The sequence below is a fragment of the Pyrus communis genome, chromosome 10 (assembly GCF_041283825.1).
Source record: "Pyrus communis isolate YQ-2024b chromosome 10, ASM4128382v1, whole genome shotgun sequence".
NCBI classification, from domain to species: domain Eukaryota; kingdom Viridiplantae; phylum Streptophyta; class Magnoliopsida; order Rosales; family Rosaceae; genus Pyrus; species Pyrus communis.
This window is the reverse complement of record NC_142574.1, coordinates 4,687,803-4,702,038: the sequence shown is the minus strand read 5'-3', so window position 1 is coordinate 4,702,038 and position 14,236 is coordinate 4,687,803. Positions and strand designations below refer to the sequence as shown.

At 38.2% G+C, this 14,236-nt stretch overlaps 1 protein-coding gene and 1 pseudogene across 1 annotated transcript; both read left to right on the top strand.

The window, feature by feature from the left end:
• Window positions 1-5,641: 5,641 nt before the first annotated feature.
• LOC137728089 (non-functional NADPH-dependent codeinone reductase 2-like) lies at window positions 5,642-10,454 on the top strand (annotated as a pseudogene).
• Window positions 10,455-11,182: 728 nt separating this feature from the next.
• On the top strand, window positions 11,183-13,982 carry LOC148693401 (uncharacterized). Its single transcript, XM_088678187.1, has 2 exons — window positions 11,183-13,138; window positions 13,516-13,982. The coding sequence occupies exons 1-2, from the start codon at window positions 11,686-11,688 to the stop codon at window positions 13,554-13,556; spliced, it is 1,494 nt and encodes a 497-aa protein (XP_088534313.1). The 5' UTR covers window positions 11,183-11,685; the 3' UTR covers window positions 13,557-13,982.
• Window positions 13,983-14,236: the final 254 nt, after the last annotated feature.

The window sequence follows — 14,236 nt, the reverse complement described above, 5'->3', positions numbered from 1 at the left end:
CTGGATTGCAATATGAGTTCGAATCATTCATCGATTCTATCATGTTACGACTCTCCTCAACGCCTTTGGATGAGTTACATGGTCTTTTACTCACAAATGAGCCTTCAGTGTCTCGTCGTAAGAAGCTTTCTTCCTTTAGCATTGAGCCTTTTCAGGCGTTCTCTGTTTAAGCTAAACCGCCTCTTCTCCCAACTCAGCCACCTCAAGTCTATGCTGCTCAAAATCAGAATTCTTTTTTATTCAACTCCAATCGTGGAAGAAATCATAATCGGGGCAATCAATTCAACAATACAAATTGTTATAGAAACAATCGAGGTCACAGAGGCAATTATAGTGGAAATTCCTCCAATCGAAATCAAAATCAAGGGTTTCGTAACTCTTCCTCCTCTGCAAAATCATGTTCCTTGCCAAATATGTGGATCTACAAGCCATGAAGCAATCGATTGCTTTGATCGCATGAACCTTGACATTTCTGGTTGAATTCCTCTTGCCAAACTTGCAGCAATGTGTGCTCATTATAGCTCCAAGCCTTCTACATCTTGGCTTCTTGATTCTGGGGCTACCTCTTATATTACCAATGACATTGCCAACATTTCTTCACCAACACCCTACACTGGAAAGGACAATGTTTACATAGGTGATGGTAAAGGTTTGTTTATTCAACATATTGGGTCTTCTTCATTGCACTATTCTAATGTTGCTTTTAAATTGAGCAATGTGCTTCATGTTCCTCAAATGAAATATAATTTGTTATTTTCATACCAATTTCTTAAAGAAAACTATTGTGCCTTGACTTTTGACTTTGATGGATCAATTGTAAAAGGTCGTTATACGGGGATGACGCTTTTGCAGGGTCCAGTTAAAGACGGTTTCTACCTTTTGCAAAGTTGTCACTCCACTGGTTCATTTCCTAACTCCTCTCAAGCTTTTGTTAGTACTAAAGGTTCAATAAACCTCTGGCATAGCCGGCTGTGACATTATTCCTTAACCATATTTCGAAGAGTAGTAACTAGTAATAAGCTTGCCATTCATGGTACAACATTTGTTGATTTCTTTTGCTCTAAGTTTGTTATAGCTAAGAATCATAAACTGCCTTTTGGACCATCAACTTCTCATAGTTTAGAACTCTTGCACTGTGACTTGTGGGGTCCAGCTCATGTACCTTCAGTGAGTGGCTTTAGGTATTATTTTCTCATTGTTGATGATTTTAGCAAATATAGTGGGTGTTTTCCTTTGAAGGCAAAATTAGATGTGCATTATACTTTTGTATTGTTCAAAGCTTATGTTGAAAATATTGTTGGAAATAAAATCAAGACTTTACGTTCAGATTCAGGGGGTGAGTTTACTAGTTTGTGTTTCAAATCTTTTCTCAATTCTCATGGCATTGTTCATCAGTTAAGTTGTCCACACACACCACAACATAATGGTTGTGTGGAAAGGAAACATAGGCATCTTATTGAGAAAGCTAGAACTTTGTTGGTTGAATTAAGTGTTCCTCATCAATACTGGGTTAAAGCCTTGACCATTGCAATTTCCCTTATCAATAGGCTGCTTATATCTGGACAAACTAAGTCACATTGGGAGTTGTTGTTTCACAAATATCCAGATTATTCAAAGCTTAAGGTATTTGGTTGCAGCTGCTATCCATGATTAAAACCATATATTTCTTCTAAGCTTGATGGGAAAAACAAGAAATGTGTTTTCTTGGGCTATAGCTTACAACACAAAGACTATAGGTGCTTGGATTTGGAAACAAATTGTGTCTATATCTCCAGGCGTGTCATATTTGATGAAGTCACATTTCCATTTAAAGATGTCAAACCTATCTCATCATTTGTTGATCATTCCTCATCTCTTTCATCACATATTGACCTACAATTCACTTATCTCAATCCTTCTCCATCACAACCTTGTGTTCCACATCATGATCTGTCTTCAACTTCAAGTTTGTCATCATCTCAAGCTATGCAACCTGATTCTCCTATCCAACCCACTCAGTTTATATAACATGTGCACTCTTTCCAAACTGCACAAAATGTTCACCCTATGGTTACTAGATCCAAAAAAGGAATCTACAAGCCTAAAGCTTTAACTGCCACTAAGTATACACTACCTTATTCTACAGAAATCATTCCAAATACCTATCTTCAAGCTTCTAAATCTGAACATTGGAGGTTGGCAATGCACAGTGAGTTCATTGTTCTCTTGTCAACTGGCACCTGAGCTTTTGTACCTTCTTTCACTTCTCAAAATGTGGTTGGATGCAAATAGGTTTTTCGAATAAAAAAGAACCTTGATAGGTCCATTAAGAGATATAAAGCACACCATGTGGCTAAAGGTTTTCATCAAAATGAAAGTCTTGATTACCAAAAGACCTTTAGTCCAGTTGCAAAGCCAGTGACTATTAGGCTTCTATTAACATTTGCAGTTCATTTTAATTGGTTTCTAAACCAGTTGGATATAAGCAATGCATTCCTTCATGGTGGCTTAAAAGAATAAGTCTTTATGACACAACCTCCTGGTTTTCAAGATCCCAGCACGCCACATCATGTTTTAAGCTCAAAAAGTCCCTTTATGGACTTAAACAAGCTCCAAGAGCTTGGTTTGACAAATTATTTCAAACTCTCAAATCTTTGGGATTTAATCAGTCTTCATCTAATGCATCTCTTTTTGTGTTTCAAGCTCCAACATTGGTTATAGTTTTGGTTTATGTGGATGATATTCTAGTTAATGGACTTGATTCTAATATCTGCAAGCAGTTCATTCACAAATTAAGCACTCTATTTTCTGTCAAAGATCTGGGGCCATTGCATTATTTTCTAGGATTGGATGTTCAAAGAACCACTAATGCTTTGTTTCTTCATCAAAGCAAATATTTGCTTGATTTGCTCCAGAAAACTAACATGGATGGAGCTAAACCATGTTGTACTCCTCTTAGTTGTACAAAGTTATATCACAGTGGTGAATTACTTGCCAACCCAACTGAATATCAATCACTTGTAGGTGCTCTGCAATATTTACCTTGGACCAGACCTGATATTTCATTTGCAATTAACCAGGTCTGCCAATTCATGCATGCCTCTAATGTTCTTCATATCCATGCAACTAAACGCGTTCTTCGATTTCTCAAAGGTACACTCTCACATGGACTCTGGTTTAGAAAGAGCTCTATACACTTGTCAGCCTATTCTGATGCAAATTGGGCTAGTTGTACTTTTGACAGAAGGTCAACTAGTGGTTCTTGTATTTTTCTAGGCACAAATCTCATCAGCTGGAGTGCCAAAAAGCAATCCACATTAGCTCGTTCATCCACTGAAGCAGAGTATAGGTCCTTGGCTCACACTGCTACAGAGGTTAATTGGACATGCAAAGCACTCAAAGACTTTGGGTTTCTTTCCTCTCAAAAGCCTACTCTCTGGTGCGACAATATATATGTCATTTCTCTTGCATCTAATCCCATTTTCCATGCTAGAACTAAGCATGTCAAAATTGATTATCATTATATCCGGGAGTTAGTTCTTGCCAATTTGGTTAAGTTCAGTATGTTTGTAGTCATGATCAAATTGCAGATATACATGCAAAGTCATTGTCCAAGAATAGGTTTTTGTTCTTACAGTCCAAGCCTTCACTTGGAACCTTTGACTCTTCCAAGTCTAGCTTGAGGGGGTGTAAAGATGAAGATGTCACATCATGACTATAGTTTGTTATTAGTTTGTTACTTGTTTGTTACAATGTAATTAGTTTTAGTCAGTTACAACGTAAATAACCAAGGGCTATTTATTAGTGGTTGTATCATTCATTGATGACTTAATGTGAATATACACTTTTCTTCTTCACTAAGAAAAGCTCTCTGGAAAACTTGGGTTTCTATAGACTGCACACCAAGTTAAGCAGGGGCTCAATATGGCCACCAAATGGAAATGCAAGAATAGCAACATGCCGTTGCTTCGAGCTTTCGATCACGGACATAACTGATGATTGAATGAGGAAAGGTTAAGAAATTTGGATTGACATCCTACTAACAGATTGGATGGATTTTCAAGAAGAATGTTTTTTGAAATGTTCAACAAACTATATATAAGAATATTTTGGAGATTTATTTCTAACTAGTTTTGTTTAAGGGTTTTATGGCTTCAAAGAAACTCAAGAGAGACAAGAACATTTCAAATGATGAGATGAAACTCATACCATGAATCCAATCACTAGTAGAGGGAATATAGAATCAGTTTGCTATTAGTCTGAATTAGTTAGGAGAAATATATACACTTTTTATGTTTCAAATGCCATATCACATGTGTCATTTAGTTCATATCACTAATGGGTCTTTAATTTGCCGGGGCTTTTTTTTATTCTTTTTATTTTTGTGGCAGATGGAGATATTTCATTACTAACATGAAGGTGTCAAATTTGTATATCTTTTCGAATAACCAATTTCTTGATCTGAAGAGGAATTCGAATAACCAATAATTAAGGTAAACACATGCTACGTCGGTTACCACAAAAAATAAGCCCCGCATGCACATATTTACCACAAAGACGACAAATTTGTATCCGTAGCATTTCTTTACCATTACCATTGTCACTATACTAATGTAAATTACATATACCAATTTTTTCAATTAAATAAAAAAAAGGTTTAACAATTTGTCTCTTGGCAAATGATATATGAGTTCATTAGTAACACTTAACAACCAGTTTTTAGTTTAATGATAGTTATCTCTAGTTGACTAAAAAAGATTTAAGGTTTTAATTGATACGAATAGAATATTTTTATTTGTGACTAGTTCGATACCTAAGATTAAGAGCAATGACATTCATTTGACATATATAGGAGAGGATCAGAGTTGTTGAAGTGCAAGAGATGGCAGCCTCACTAGAAAATCACATAAAACTACTTTTTTTTTAAAAGCTAAAAAACTGAAAGAAATAAAATGGTAAATCGGAAACATTCACTTTTACTTTATTCAGCCGTTCTTAACTTAGCCTGAATAATAACATAATCAATTATCCTAAAGCCCTCGTTGGAGGAGAGTTTTTTATTTTTGGAAAAGACATAGTAGGAGAGTGTTTTTTTTATTTTTATTTTATTTATAGAACAATCAATATTATCTATATTAGGAGAAGGGGATGAGCTTATTTTTGGCTTTGTGTAAAAATATTATCCTAAACCTTTTATGTAAAACAGATGTGAAAAAAAAGCTAGTTTTTCAAAGCTGGGTTTTGCAACTTTGTGTCTTGGACTTTTTTTCACCCAAAACTGTAAAAAAAAACTGAAGTTGAATGTTTACCAAACATAAAAAAGCTCCCAATTTTTTTGATAGCCATTTTTTTTCAGAATCACCTCAGTACCAAACTAGGGCTTACATAATACTATTTTCTATTTCCAACCAAATTCATTTAGACATTTAAAAGCAACATTAATTAGTTTAATACTAAAATAATGAAAATTAGTGCAAAATGTCACTTGTAATAAAAAGGAGAAAAAAAATTCAAGGGAGGCTAAAATGCTTCTATGAGTCTTCCCAGCCCCCGGAAGAGATGGATTACCATGGTTTGCCACCAATTGTCCCTTTTTTTTAGAGAAAAAAAAAAGAGAAAAAAAAAAAATAAAAATGTACATTTCAAATAAAAGAAACAAAAGATGGCAAATGCACCAGATGTGTTGGCAACTACAAACAAAATCCCAGAGGTGGTGCTAGCATCGTTGACCAGCCCGAGGAGCATATGCCCCTCTATTGGCTTCGGCACAGCAACGAACAAGTTCGAGCCTCATGTTCTGAAAACAACGGTTGTGGAGGCCATTCTTAAATTTCAAGTAGACGGGTCATGGACCCACTCCAACAACATCGATACTGTCCTCACTTGGCCACCTGCTCAATCCGTTAGGTGTGGGGTTTTAATATAAAAGGTCTCGGTGATAGTTAGAGTGCAGCAATTCTATTTAAAGGGCTTGTTTTCAAGCCTTTTGGCCGATGTGGGACAGAGGAATTTTAACACTCCCCTGCATTTGAGACCCTATTTTATGGGTCATAAGTGAAGTTTCACACATCGGCAAACCACGTGGAGCCAAGCCAGGGCTCACCCGTTTGCTCTGGGCCAATGGCATGTGACATCTCTTGGCCTATGTGGAGCCATGTCGGGGCTCACCCATTCGTGCGGGCCAAAGGGGACCCACCCGTTCACGTGGATGTACAGACCCGTCTCCTGGCTTTGATACCATCGTAAATTTCAAGTAGACAGGTCATGGACCCACTCCAACAATACCAATATTGTCCCCACTTGGCCACCTGCTCAATCCGTCAGGTGTGGGGTTTTAATACAAAATGCCTCAGTAATAATTAGAGTGAGGTAATTTTATTTAAAGGGCTTGTTCTTAAGCCTTTTGGCTGATGTGGGACAGAGAAATTCTAACAGCCATCAAGCTCGGTTACAGACATTTTGATACGGCTTCTATGTACGGTTCTGAGCAGACTCTAGGATAAGCCATCCAAGAAGCACTTGGACTTGGTCTGATTGCTTCTTGAGACCAAGTCTTCGTCACTTCAAAATTATGGATTACCGATGCTCATCCTCATCTTGTTGTTCCTGCCTTGCACAAATCACTTCAATGAGTACTCTACTCTCACTATTTTTCATATTTCAAGCATGGGAGTTTTTGTGTTTTGCAGCAATGCAAAATCAATGTAACATGAAAGAAGCGCACTACTTATCTCAGTTGCAAGAGACATCGATATTGTTGTGCCTTGGCTGATTATCTTCACCAACATACAAACCCACAGTTGAATAGTTTAAAATACGAGAAATAAAGACATCGAGAAATTTACGAGGTTCGGCAAAAACCTGCCTACGTCCTCGGAGAGATATTGCTCTTCACTATGAGAAAAACAGTACAAGTTATACATGAGTTAAATCGACATAACCCAATCCCATATCCCTTGTACACCCACTCACAGAATTTTCCCAAGAGCCTCACTCTACCCCAAGAGTTCTTTCACAAGAGATCTTTCACTCTAGCTCTCTTGATTTCTCTCACCCGTGCCCATGGTAGAGCCAAATGCTCTCACCATCTCTTTGGATACTTTCCCTCTACCAAACCTTCTCCCTCAGCAAGCATTTAAATAAAAATCAGCTCCTTTTCTTCTACCCGAAAGCCAAATAATTATGGCTTTGAAAAAGCCACAAAACAAGGAACAAATCAAGCCACAAAATAAGGAACAAATCAAGCCACAAAACAAGGAAACATAATCCTCATCATGATGTTCCCTCATCAATATTGTTTTGTTTCCTAGCCTAATTTGGCCACTATCCAACAATCTCCACCTTGGCCAAATTCGAAATCATCACAGAGACTCGAATCAACACTCACCATAAACACCCAAAGTACAAACTAAGGACAATGGTAACTAAATCAAATTCCCCAAACTTTCTGGTACTCATAATGATCTCCACCTCGACTCAAACTGTACCAAAGTCCATTGGCCTTAAGTACCAGCATGCACACTCTGAATCAACCTCGTTGGTCCTGTTCCGATTCAGTCACTGCCAATGCATGTGCAGCTGCTGCAAGCAAAAAAAAAAAAAAAACATTTAGCTTCAGACAGGATCTCGACACATCCTCGTCTCCTCCAGCAGGTTTTCCTCCTCTTCATTGTCTGCAACTTGGAAACTTGTCAGTGCACCCATTTCCAGCAACACCCGTCGAGCCAGACAAACATTCCTCACACTTCTCATTCTTCAAGACCATCTCATCACCTGTGAATCCCATAGCTCCACCTGCTGCAAAACCCCTGCAACACTTGAGACTATACATCACCAGGAGATGTGTTGCTTCGAGTACCTAGAGGGCATACTCGAAGTCTTCCGCCACAAAATTGCTGCTACCTGGACCAAGATCATCCTTTCTTTTTCTCAAAGGACAATTTATCTTTTTATGCCCGAATTCTTTGCAGTCATAGCATTGTGGTCCCTTGCCTTTAGAGCTTGATTTGAACCTGCTGTCTCTCTCAAATCCTCCTCCCAATTTTCTTCCATGATTCCAACCTTGAACAGCTAAAGCAGTCTCGTGCCCACCATCAACAATGGTCTTCCTCTTTTGTGTATCATAAGACACCAAAGAAGCCTGCACCTGCTCCAAACTTACTGTATCTTTTCCATGCAATAAGGTTGTCACAAGATTCTCATACGAATCTGGAAGTGAGGTAAGAAGTAAGAGGGCTTTATCTTCTTCCTCAACCTTAACATCAACTTTCCTCAATTGATCCAAGTATCCATTGAACACATTCATGTGGTCCATGAGATTCCCGCCTTCATCCATCTTCAGCTTGTACAGCTTCCTCTTCAGATGTAACTTGTTGGTCAAACTCTTAGCAATATAGAGTTTTTCCAACTTCTCCCACAGTGCAGGCGCAGAATCTTCATCCATAACATTGTTGATAATGTTATCAGCTATGCAGTGTCGAATCGTGCTAACACAACGCGACTCCAGCTCCTCCCACTGGTCATCTGTCATTTCTTTAGGCTTCCCATCTTTTCCCTTCAAAGCTCTAACCAAGCCTTGTTGAGTCAAGACATCCTTTACTCTCATCTGCCAGAGAGTAAAACTGCCCTTCCCATTAAACTTCTCAACTGAAAACGACATGTTTGTAGTCATCATGGTGAATAATAAATCTGAACCTTCAATGAACCAAAGCTTCCAACAAAGCTCTGATACCAATTGTTGTGCCTTGACTGATTATCTTCACCAACATACAAACCCACAGTTGAATAGTTTAAAATACGAGAAATAAAGACACCGAGAAATTTACGAGGTTCGGCAAAAACCTGCCTACGTCCTCGGAGAGATATTGCTCTTCACTATGAGAAAAACAGTACAAGTTACACATGAGTTAAATCGACATAACCCAATCCCATATCCCTTGTACACCCACTCACAGAATTTTCCCAAGAGCCTCACTCTACCCCAAGAGTTCTTTCACAAGAGATCTTTCACTCTAGCTCTCTTGATTTCTCTCACCCGTGCCCATGGTAGAGCCAAATGCTCTCACCATCTCTTTGGATACTTTCCCTCTACCAAACCTTCTCCCTCGGCAAGCATTTAAATAAAAATCATCCCCTTTTCTTCTACCCGAAAGCCAAATAATTATGGCTTTGAAAAAGCCACAAAACAAGGAACAAATCAAGCCACAAAACAAGGAACAAATCAAGCCACAAAATAAGGAACAAATCAAGCCACAAAACAAGGAAACATAATCCTCATCATGATGTTCCCTCATCAATATTGTTTTGTTTCCTAGCCTAATTTGGCCACTATCCAACATATATGAAGAGCAAACATGACACTGAATATGGGTTATAAGGATTTCCCTTTGATTAAACCGGACAGCGCATTCATAATGGATGTGCACGTAAAGCCGAAATGTTATGGATAGAATCGCACCAAACCAACACATCGAAAGATCCCCGATCGAGCCACTAAAACACAACCTACTCGAGGCCCTAATGTAGATTGACCAGACATCAGCAAAAGCAACGTATCCATACAAAAAGCATAGTAAAAAAAAAAAAAAAAAAAAAAAAAAAAAAAAAAAAAAAAAGACAACTCTTCTAGGTAGAGAAGATGTAAATACTTTTAAGTTGTGTACAAGAATCTTCAACTGAAGTACCTAGACCTGTATCTCATTCACTGGCCCATCAGTGCTAAGTGAGGAACATTGGTGTACCCACTAAATGCAGGCTACCTTGTGCCCATGGACTTCAAGGCTGTGTGGGCAGCCATGGAAGAATGCCAGAGACTTGGCCTCACCAAATCCATTGGACTCGGTAATTTCTCTACCAAAAAGATTGAAAATATACTCTCCTTCACTACAATCCCTCCTTATGTGAATCAGGTCGAGATGAACCCGTTATGGCAACAAAAGAAGCTTAGAGATTTTTGCAAAGCCAATGGTATAATTGTGATTGCCTTTTCTCCTTTAGGTGGTATAGGGTCCTGTTGGGGCAGTAATCATGTTTTCGAAAGCAAAGTCCTTCAAGAGATCGCTGAGGAATAGGGAAAGACTATCGCTCAAGTAATTCTCTATTACCGCTTCATCATTTTCTTAATTTTTTTTGTTTTCGTGGAGGTGTCAATAACGATAAGGTTACTTGTTTTACAAGAATACAATGACAACTACGAAAAGAAATCCTAATCTAACAGTAAACAGACAATTGTGGTACTTTGGCAGGTACGTATTAGATGCGTGTATCAAGTAGGGGCAACACTTGCTGTTAAGAGCTACAACAAGGAGAGGTTGTAGCAAAATGTCGACATATTTGACTGGGAACTTTCCGAAACTGACATTGAGAAGATCAACCGAATCCTGCAACTCAAAATAATGCTTGGAGAAGACCTAGTTTCAGCAAATGGACCGTCACACTACAAGTCACTTGAAGATTTATGGGATGGAGAGCTATAAGCCTTTTGACCTCTGTTATGTTAGTACGCGTGGTGATGGGAGATTCGAATTTAGGTTATCTTTCAACATTAAGGAGAGAAATACTATCAGTAAACTAAGAGTTAGTTACAAAATAAACAAATTTTGAACGGGACAAGCATGGGGACTCCCTTGGCCATGGGAATTACAAAGATTGTTAGAACTGAATTCAAATTTCAAACTGAGAAATTTTGTAAAAGCTAATAAAATCCCTCTCACCCAACTGGACCTCCGCAATAAATATAGCGACCACATTTTATTTCGTACTCCATATAACTCAAAAAAGATTACATCGATAAACCCGAAAAGAATAAGATTGATCATTTGACCACTATACATCGATTACATTGATCATTTGACGAACCAAAAGGAAAATATTGCATGGATCACTTCACTAGTAATTAACTTTATGGATTATATTGTAGACAAGGAAGAACTGGCAAGAGAATTACCGCTGCTACTGCAAATGCTAGCTTCTAAATGGTCCCAATACTTAAGATTACACAAAATAAAGAGTTTTCAAACCAATTTATTTATAGCTCTAAGTCTCTAAACTGTATGTACTCTCGATTAGAGGATGCTATAGAGAAGGTATTGGATATACATGTGCCACATAAGGCAATTGCCACGTTAGCACTAGCTTTAGAGATAAGCTACTTTTAATATGTGGTATAAATAGGCTTTATATTTTTTCAGTCTGTAGAGTCGGTGCTATGTGTAAGAAGTGAATATCAGAGAAATACAATTCAGCTTTCTTTCTTCCTCTACAAGATTACTAGGGTTTATTTTTCTCACAGATTCTTCAACTCATACAAGAATGTTAAGATGGTATCCAGAGCCAGATATGCTTGCGCGATTGATTCTGGTTGTGTTCTTTCCGCTGCTCAGTGAGATTTTCTTGATTCTTTCTCTCGATTTAGGATTTCTGTTGTGAAGAAAATTTGGGGATTTTTTTTCGGATTTCTTGGATTCATTTGTGTTAAAGGCCGATGCCTCGATGAATCATCACATATTGTGTTTTTTTTAGTTGAAGATTTGATTGTTTTCTTGAAGGCCGATGCCAATTAATTTCATATTGGTTGATGAACTAAGGTCGATAACCAATTGTTCATCAAGATTGTAGATTCTTGTTGTTAAATTCTGTGTTTTGGAAGACGATTTCTCTGGGTTTTTTTTGTTCCCATTTTTGTGTGGTGTTCATTTCTACTCACGCATGATGACTGACTCGGTTAAACTTGAAAATCTTTTGGGAATGTTGACTATTAAGTTGAATGATGACAATTTCATCAAGTGGAACTTTCAATTCTGTTCTGTTCTTCGGGGGTATGATTTGTTTGATCATTTTACTGGTGCATCAGTTTGTCCTCCCAAATTTCTTATTACTCCTGAATTGGGGGTTACCAATGAAATTAGTACTGCCTATAAAGCTTGGGTTAAAACTGATATGGCTCTTTTGAGTCTTCTTATTGCCACTTTGAGTGATGATGCCATGGAATATGTTGTTGGTTGTAAAACTACTCATGAAGCTTGGACTGCCTTACAAGATAGATATATGTTTGTCTCGAGTGCTACTGTGAATCATTTGAAAGCTGAGTTACACACTATTCAGAAAGGCAGTGATAATGTTGATAAGTTTTTGTTGAGGTTGAAGACAATTAAAGACAAACTTATTGCAGTTGGTGAAAAGATTACAGACAATGATTTGGTTATTGCTGCATTGACTGGTTTACCTGCTGATTTTGATACGATCAGAATTGTGGTATTGGCCAGAGATACACCTATCTCGTTGAAAGAATTCAGGGCTCAACTCTTAGGGGCTGAAAAGATTATAGAAGCTAGGATGCAGTCTCTTGTTCACAGCATGGCAGCTATGTATGGTAATGGTTCTGTTCCATTTTCCTCTGGTGGTAATTCTGCATATCAATCAGTTTTACATGCATCCAGTTCTTCTATTGGTTCTGATTCTACGGTGCCACTTTCATCCAATGTTGGCTTTGGTCTTGTTGCTCCTGATTACTCTAATTCAGGTGGCTCAACTTCTCAAACTTGTCAGCCGTTTCCTCCTCCTAGTGCCAATGGTTTTAATGGGCCTAGAAATAGTTTTGGTAATCAGGGACCTCGGCCTTTTGGTCATAATACTGGCCATACTTCTTTTGGCAATACCTATAGTACTCAGTCTGGTCATAGTGGTTCTAATTCTTCTGGTCCTAACTATGGCAATTCATTTGGCGGTAATGGTTACAAAGGCAAAGGGAACGGTGGCTATCGACCTAAGTTCAATGGTAATCGCTCCGGTAATTACTGGTCAGGTAACACTACAACTAGACAGAATGTAGTTCCTGAATGTCAGATTTGTTCAAGGAAAGGACATACGGCAGTGACTTGTCTGTACAGAAATGAAAATCCTCCGGTTGTGCAAGAATGTCAGATTTGTGGTAAGAAGGGCCATATTGCCATTGATTGTAGACACAGGGGTAACTATGCTTACCAAGGGGCTCCTCCTCCTCCTTCTCTCAGTGCCAACTATGCTTTTCAAGATTATCCTTCTCAGTTCCAGTATCCTGTTGTTCCATCTCCAGTTCAGTTTCCTGACCTTTCTGGTTATCAAGGGGTTTCTCTCACTACTCCACAAGTTCCTCCAAATTTTCAAGCTTCTGTAAATCAAGGCCAGTCTTCTCTTATTTTATCTAGTTCTCAAGATCATGATGTTTCATCTGATATAACTGCTTTGAATGCACAAACTTCTTCTGGTGATGGTTCTTGGATTCTTGACACTGGTGCGTCACATCACATGAGTCCCAATGTTAATCTGTTAAATACAACTATTCCTTATACTGGAGATAAACGCATTATTGTTGGCAATGGTGAGGGTTTAACTGTCAACCACATTGGCACTGCCCTCTTACCTACATCTTCACATACTTTATGTCTTCGAAATGTCTTGCATGTGCCGATGTTAACGGTCAATTTGTTGTCTGTTCAGCAGTTGTGTAAAGACAATCACAATTGGTTTATTTGTGATGATACTCAGTTCTATGTGCAGGACAAAGCAACGGGGCTGATTCTTTACCAAGGAAAGAGTAACAATCGTGAGCTTTTTCGCATTCCTGTCCATATATTTCCCAAGGTGTTGACTCAAGATACTTCTTCCTGTTCTGCATTTGTTGGCAAAGCAGTTAAGTCATCTTTGTGGCATCACAGACTTGGACATCCTTCTAATGATGTCTTGACAGCAATGCTTCGGAGTTCAAATATTTCTTTTAGTCATGATGTACAGGATCAACCTTGTTCTCATTGTTTTAGTGGTAAAATGAGTAAATTACCATTTGTTGAACGACTAGATAGAGTTGAGATTCCTTTTCATAAGATTCACAGTGACGTTTGGGGTCCTTCACCAATAGCATCTATCGAAGGCTTCAGATATTATGTGTCATTTGTAGATGAAGCAACTCGGTTTGTATGGCTCTTTCCATTAATGAATAAATCAGAGGTTTTTGGTACATTTGTCAAGTTCTTTGCCTATGTTGCGAATCAATTTAACACAAAGATTAAGGTTTTACAATCTGATGGAGGAGGAGAATTTCTGAGCACTGCATTTAAGGATTATCTTGCTAATCATGGTGTTGTTCATTTTATTTCTTGTCCTTATACACCACAGCAGAATGGTTTAGTGGAAAGAAAGCATAGACACATCATAGAAACCGCTATTACTTTGTTGACAGCTGCCAGTCTTCCCCATAAGTTTTGGTATCATGCTGTGGCAC

Excerpts from the sequence above, each read along its gene's own strand:
- LOC148693401 (XM_088678187.1), top strand. The coding sequence starts at position 11,686 with ATGATGACTGACTCGGTTAAACTTGAAAATCTTTTGGGAATGTTGACT. Across the intron at positions 13,139-13,515 it reads TCAAGCTTCTGTAAATCAAG|GACAAAGCAACGGGGCTGAT; the intron begins GCCAGTCTTCTC and ends TTCTATGTGCAG.